Source organism: Micromys minutus (assembly GCF_963924665.1).
Source record: "Micromys minutus genome assembly, chromosome: 2".
Taxonomy (NCBI): domain Eukaryota; kingdom Metazoa; phylum Chordata; class Mammalia; order Rodentia; family Muridae; genus Micromys; species Micromys minutus.
The window spans coordinates 46923154-46930337 of NC_137971.1; the positions used below are offsets into that span (position 1 = coordinate 46923154).

The 7184-nt window shown below is 39.4% G+C and overlaps 1 protein-coding gene across 1 annotated transcript; it reads left to right on the forward strand.

Moving 5' to 3' along the window:
• Nucleotides 1-5065: 5065 nt before the first annotated feature.
• On the forward strand, nt 5066-6019 carry LOC308416823 (olfactory receptor 5A1-like; the record flags this gene model as incomplete). Its single annotated transcript, XM_080911917.1, has 1 exon — nt 5066-6019. One exon carries the CDS (start codon nt 5066-5068, stop codon nt 6017-6019), a length of 954 nt encoding a protein of 317 aa, XP_080768043.1.
• Between the last annotated feature and the right edge of the window lie 1165 nt (nt 6020-7184).

Genomic DNA, 7184 nt, shown 5'->3' on the forward strand with positions numbered 1-7184 from the left:
AAATAGGATCAAATATTTACTCGTTATAATGTCTTAGAAAGAGCTTTTTAATCATTTTGGATTTGTTTCCTCCTCTGAACTTTGCAAGGGCTTTAGGGGAATCTGTAAATTAACACATAAAAAGCATGAAGTACAAGGCTTAGTACACAGTCCTGCCCCCCAAGTTCCATTGCAGATTGCCCTTCAGGGTGAGGACCTGGCTGTAGAGATGACATTTGATAATCACTGTCTTTGGAGCATTTATGTGAGTTTTACTGTACACAACCCCAGAGAGCAATTAACTACAAAGCCTTAACTAAATTCCTTTCTCTCTGCATAAAAACCCTCGGGGGGGGGGGGAACAGAATGAAAATTCTCCAAGGAGAAAAGAAGCAAACCCTTCCCATGTTCACCCCAGATACCAGTATTCAAATACTTCTAAAACTGACCGTAAATGTATATATTGGCTTATTCCAGTGGAGACTCTTAACAATCTCATGCTCTTCCCATCCTTTCCATATCTTTTTTCTCCATTCCTCCATCTGCCCTCTTTCTGAGTTACAAGCAGATCTTTCAGTCCTTGAATGCCAGCCTCAATTCCTTCTCTAAATACATCAGCATGTTGGAAACTGGAATCAGTTAACTAAAGTCTAGTTAAACTCATTCTAAAGAAAGATAACTCAAGACTGACATGAGGGAAAAACAGAAGAGGAAGGTGAGGGTGAGTGCAGTTGCTCATGGGTCACTTTTTGTGTTCATAACTACATTAATCTTACTTTCAGAGCACCCTATAGGTCTACAAGTCCAAATAGCACCCAGACTTTGGCTTACTGCTTTTTGCTTTGTACCATTCATTTCTATCTACCCTTCCTGGAATTCAACCAAATCTAGTTGTGAATTTTTTTTGCTTTGTTTTGTACTTCTTGGAGCAGTTTTATGTTGACAGCAGCTATGAACTGATAATATACAGGTTTCCATGTGACCTCTGCATCTTCTCCTAGAACCAAAGTCACCCACGCATTGTTATAATTGATGAGCTCCCATTGGCATGGCAATGGTGTCTTCCATGCAATCTATTAATGGACTGAGTTCATGTTTGGCAGTGGACATGGTTCAGGTTTGGGAAGACATATAATACCAGTTACTCACCTATACGGATAACTTCCTGACCAGCATATTCTTTGCTCTTCCCAGAGGAACTAGCAATCACAGAGATTTTGATAAATTTCCATAGCTTTGTCTTTCTCAGAATGTGTATTTGGAATTATAGTGTGTAGTCTATGGTTTATTTTACTTGGAAAAACAAACTTTATAGCGCTTTCATACCCTTTAGAGGCATGGTAACTAATTTGTATTTTAATGCTATGCTTTTCACAATGTCTAATGTATGTATGTTTGTTTGTTTGTTTCAAGGTGCTTTTGTCTAATATTTGTATGCTTACATAAAATCTGGAGCAAAAAAAAAGAAACAAATTGGTTGGATAATTCTGACAAGTCTTTGTTTTTAACATTTGTATTTTTCTCTTACCCAGTTAAAAACTAGAATTGAAGATGATGTATAGAGACTCAGATTACCAACAAACCCTAAAATATGTCTCTGAATTCTGTGCACTCACAATATCAGTTGGACAGGTAAATAACCTCTTTGTGGCAGTGTCTTATTAACTGATGTGTAGAGATAGGTACTTTTCATAATTCTACACGGGGTCTTAAATGACTCCCATTGTCAGAATAGGACAAAAGAAACATGTTTTGTTATCTGCTAACTTGCCAGTTATTAAATATTCAGTAGAATACTTTAAGTCTTCAGAAAATATTCAATTCTGAATTCTTAATTATGTTAACTTTTCATTAAAAATTCTGTGAAAACTCTGAAGTGTTACTAATGTAAGACAAAGAAATACAAAAATAATTTCACAAGTGTTACTCTAAAGAAGAAAACTTTTCTCACTGTATTAATCTGAGAGAAGAAATGGAAGGTCATGCTTCCTTTGGCGGCACATACACTAAAGTACAAATAATACAGAGAATATTAGCAGGATCCCTGTGCAATTGTGACACACAAAGTCATGAAGCAATGAGTACTAAAAAATATTTTCTTTGTTATTGAAAAAATGTATACAATACATTCTAATCAGTTTCCTGTCTGATAACTCTGCTGAGATTCTTCTCAACTCCACATCCTTTCCTCTTTTCCTCTTTATAGAAAACAAACAAGCAAACAAACAAAAAAATACAATTTAAAAAATACAAAGACACACACATTTTTAAATCCTCTATAAAAACACAAAATCAGAAAACATAATAGACAAGCAAAAAGCCAGAACAAAATACCTACAAAGTACTATTGAATTCATTTTCATTGACCATTCACTACTGGTCATGGGGACTACCTACTTTTGTATGGCTAATACCCAGGGAGACTGCATTAGAGAAGACTAATTTTGTTACTGATTTCCCTCCTTCAAAGCATTTTCTGCCTCCTATAATGATGACAACAACTTGTTTTTCTATTTCTGACTTTCTACATTTGAATAGCAATCTGTCTTTTGCCAGAGTATGTCTATAGTCTTCATTGCTACATTGGATACCTCACAGTGTTTGGTGAGGAAAAAAGGAAAAAAAGGAGAGGAAAGGAGGGAAGGGGGGAGGGAAGGAAGGAGGAAGAGAGGAAGGAAGGGAGAGAGAGAGGGAGGAAGAGGGAGGGGAACTCAAGATATCAAGATTCTGCTTCTAGAAATGTAACCAAATTTTGGTCAACTTTACTTCTCCCTGATGGTCTTCTTAAACATATACAAGCCTTTGTAGTTAAGAAAAGAGTTTAGAGCAAATAGGAAGCCAGAGGGTAAAGGCACTTGCCTCCAAGTCTGAGAACCAGAGTTCAGTTTCTGGGACCTTTATTATGCAGGGAGAGAGCTAACATCCACAAATTATCTCTTGACTTCCACACACGGCAATGGCACACATGTGCCATACCACATGTACAGGTGTCCTAAACCAAATTTCTGAAGGAAATTTCTATGCCTTTGAATACAATCCCAATTATCAGTAAACAATATAAAGTAATTTAAACAGAATGTAATTAAGACAGATTTTACACAGCAGATTATCCAAACAAATCATGTGCACATGCACGCACACACACACACACACACACACACACACCTCCTTCCTTTTCTTTTTTTCCCCAATGCTTTGAACTTTACTATCTGAATCTGTGTCACTGGGTTAAAGTCTTGGCTTCTTTTGAACAATTCCTTTATAATCAATAGGACTTTTTGAGCTTCATCAATCACTTGCACACTGGATGAAAAAAAGAGCTGGAACAGCAAGGCTTTGAGGGCTCCAGTCATCTGCCTGAGAAAGGTATGAGTCAAATGGAATGAATGAAGAACAGAACTCAGATCAGGACAGATCAGAAAAATCAGAGTGCCGCCAATTCTGCAGTGTCTAAAGTCCATTTCTGTCTTTGTGCTTCCCTCCAAAATAACTTTACATGCTAAGTTCAAACCAGGCTATTTTGGTTATAAATCATAAATCTTTCTTAGATGTTGACTAGACCTAAGTTAGAAAAGGCCTGAGTTCTATGCACAACATTCTGTGTTAGGTGCTTGGTTTTGTTGTGCTCTAGAAGGTTAAAGGTGTTTACAAAGTTGACGTTCTGGCCGAGAAAAACCTAGAGAGGTCTCTTAGCTTCTCAGAGTCTCCCCCTTCAACTCCGTAAGGTGGGTATTATGTTCATTACAGCTAGAATGCATGATGAACTTAGGTCTCTTTGTTGTTGCTGCTGCTGCCGCTGCTGCAGTGACAAATTATCTGAGATTGAGTAACATCCAGAGAAAATATTTATCTCATAGCTCTAAAGGTTGCAAGTTCATAGGTAGCCAGCCACATCTGATAAAGGCTTCATGCTCCATCACAACATGGAGGAGAAAGCATAAAGGTAGACAGATGTTGTGTGAAAAGAAGAAAGAAGAAACCAACCTACAACCTCTAAGCCCACTTTTACATAAACTAATCCATTCCTGTAAGAACAAATTCAGTCCCAGAAGAAAAACACCAATGTTTATCAAAGTTTCATTTCCTAATACTGATGCCTTCACAACCAAACTTAAACATAAATTTTGGTAGAGAAAAATGATATGAAAACTATACCATTCTGTCTCACCTTCCAGAAAGCCCTAGGATAAGGACACTGACTCATCTGAAACTCATATTTTAAGAACTGACTAGCCACTTATGTGTTGATATTTTATGCATGTCACCTTATTTTTTAAAGCAAATTCATAAACAATTATTGCAGCCTAGTTTAAAGATAGAGAAATTGAAAGAAGACATGTTTGATAGCTCAGCAGAGTGATACATGAGCAAATGGTCCAGACATGAATTTACTCCTGGGAGTCTAATGTCATAGGAGATATTCATCTCAGTTCTAGTTTATTGCCCAAACATTTAAGACAGTGAAACAATTAAGAAGAGACATCTTTATATACATTTGTGTATGTGCATGTTAATATGTGTGCAGATGCACGTGCATGTGAAGACATGCTTCCATTGTCATTTATCAGGTACCATCTACTTTGTTTTCTGAGACAGGTCGATTAATGGCTTAGAATTCATCAAGTTGGGCTGGAGAAATGGCTCAGCAGTTAAGAGTACTGACTGAGTACTCTTAACTCCAAAGGTCCTGAGTTCAATTCCCAGCAACCACATGGTGGCTCAAAACCATCTGTAATGTTGTGTGTGTGTCTGAAGACAGCTACGGTGTACTTATATAAAATGAATAAAGCTTTTTAAAAGAAAAACAAAAAAATGCCAGGTAGTTAAGTATGGTGTCCAATCCCTTTTAATATTAGTACTGACTTTTAATATTAGTCCTCAAAATCTAACTCAGATTCTTAACTAATCTAACTCTGTCTCATTTTTACAAGCACTTAATGAACTGAATTATCTCCCAGGCCCCTTTTGTTTTTAGCCTTCTGTGATGTGCAGCCCCTCATGCATGTATAGCTACTTGTCTATAGCATCTGTAATGTGGGCGATTGTTATTAACCCAGGTCTGCTGTCCTTGTGGTCTGTGTGAAACATGGCTCTAACCAGCACATGGAACAGCTCATCAGTGATTATGTTCATCTTCTTGGGATTCTCAGACCACCCAGAACTCCGAACTTTCCTCTTTCTAACATTTCTGGGCATCTATCTTGTGACCTTGACCTGGAACCTGGCTCTTATCTTTCTGATCAGAGGTGATATTCGTTTACACACACCCATGTACTTCTTCCTCAGCAATTTATCCTTCATTGACATTTGCTACTCATCCTCTGTAGCACCCAAGATGCTCTGTGATTTCTTTCAAGAGCAGAAGACTATCTCATTCGTTGGATGTGCTGCTCAGTTCTTTTTCTTTGTTGGTTTGGGTCTAACTGAGTGTTTCCTGTTGACAGCAATGGCATATGATAGATATGCAGCCATCTCTAACCCCCTGCTTTATACCACCATCATGCCCCAGGGACTCTGCATGCGCATGGTGGCTGGAGCATATCTTGGTGGCTTCCTGAGTTCTTTTATCCAGGCCATTTCCATATTTCAGCTCAGATTCTGTGGGCCAAATGTCATCAACCATTTCTTTTGTGACCTCCCACCAATCCTGGCGCTTTCTTGCTCTAACACATTCGTCAGCCAAGTGGTGAATTTCCTCATAGTGATCACAGTGGGTGGGACATCATTTCTCATCCTTCTGGTCTCCTACAGTTACATTGTGTCTGCTGTCTTGAAGATCCACTCTGTGAAAGGCCGATGGAAAGCCTTCAACACATGTGCCTCACACCTCATGGCAGTGACCATGCTGTTTGGGACAGCACTTTTCATGTACCTGCGGCCTAGCTCCAGCTACTCTCTTAGCAGAGACAAGGTAGTGTCTGTCTTCTATTCGCTGGTGATCCCCATGCTGAACCCTCTCATTTACAGTTTGAGAAACAAAGAGATAAAAGATGCCCTGTGGAAAGTAATGGAGAAAAAGAAAGTGTTTTGTAACTTGTGAGTGAAAACATACTCCTCAACTCTACTGGAGGCATTCAGGACCCTTGGCATCACCTCCGCTTCTGCCTTGGATGACAAAGGCATTGTGTGTTCATATTTGAAAATGAACTATTAAAACAATGCCCAAGAGAGTACAGGAAGAGATGGCTGGAATTGGGAGGTATAGGGTAGTGATGTTGGAAGCTAATGTAGTGAAAAGTCCCTGAAATCTACCAGGGTGACCCTAGAGAAGACACCTATTAATAATGGATACAGAGTCTCAACTGGCCATCTTCTACAACCAGGAAAGGCTTACAGTGGTGAAACTGAGACACCAACCCAGCCATAAAACCTTCTATCTACACTCTGTCCTGCCTGCAAGATTTGCTGGGGCAATGATGGTGCGGAACTTTCAAGAGTGGCCAGCCAATGACTGATCCAACTAGAGGCCTACACCAGGAGAGGAAGCCCATACTAGACACTGCCTCAATGGTCAGGAATTGCTGGATAGCCCAGACTCCTAAGACAGAACCAAACAAACCTGACAAAAAAAAGAAGTCAGTGAAACGATTCTAAATATTATACTGCTTTATTCATAGATCAATGCCTATACCAATTGTCATCAGATAAGGTTCAATCAGCAGGTGATGGATGGGAGCAGATGCAGAGATTCACAGCCAAACATTAGGTGAAGCTTGGAGAGGAGAACTTCTCTGAAGAAAGTGAGGGGAGGATTGTGGGAGCTAAAGTGTTTGAAGATACCAGAGCATAGTCCACAGAATCAACTAGACAGGGATCATAGGGTCTCACAGAGCCTGCATGGGTCTGAGCTAGATATTCTGTATATATGTTGTGGTTGTTTGCCTTGATGCTTTTATGGAACTCCTAACAGTAGGAGTTGGGGGAGTCTCTGACTCTTTTGCCTGCTGTTAGGACCCTTCTACTGAACTGCCTCATCCAGCCTTGGTATAATGACTTGTGCCTAGTCTTGTTGTATATTATTATGCTATGTTCAGCTAATATCCATGGAAGGCCTGTTTGTTCCTGAGGAAAATGGGAGAAGGATGGATATGGGGGGTGGGGTGATGTTGAGAGGTGTAGAAGCAGGGGACCCTGTGGTAGGAATGTATTGTATCAGAGTAAAAAAATAAAGAAAATGTGGCCCTTCCCATCAGATGTGTCCTCTG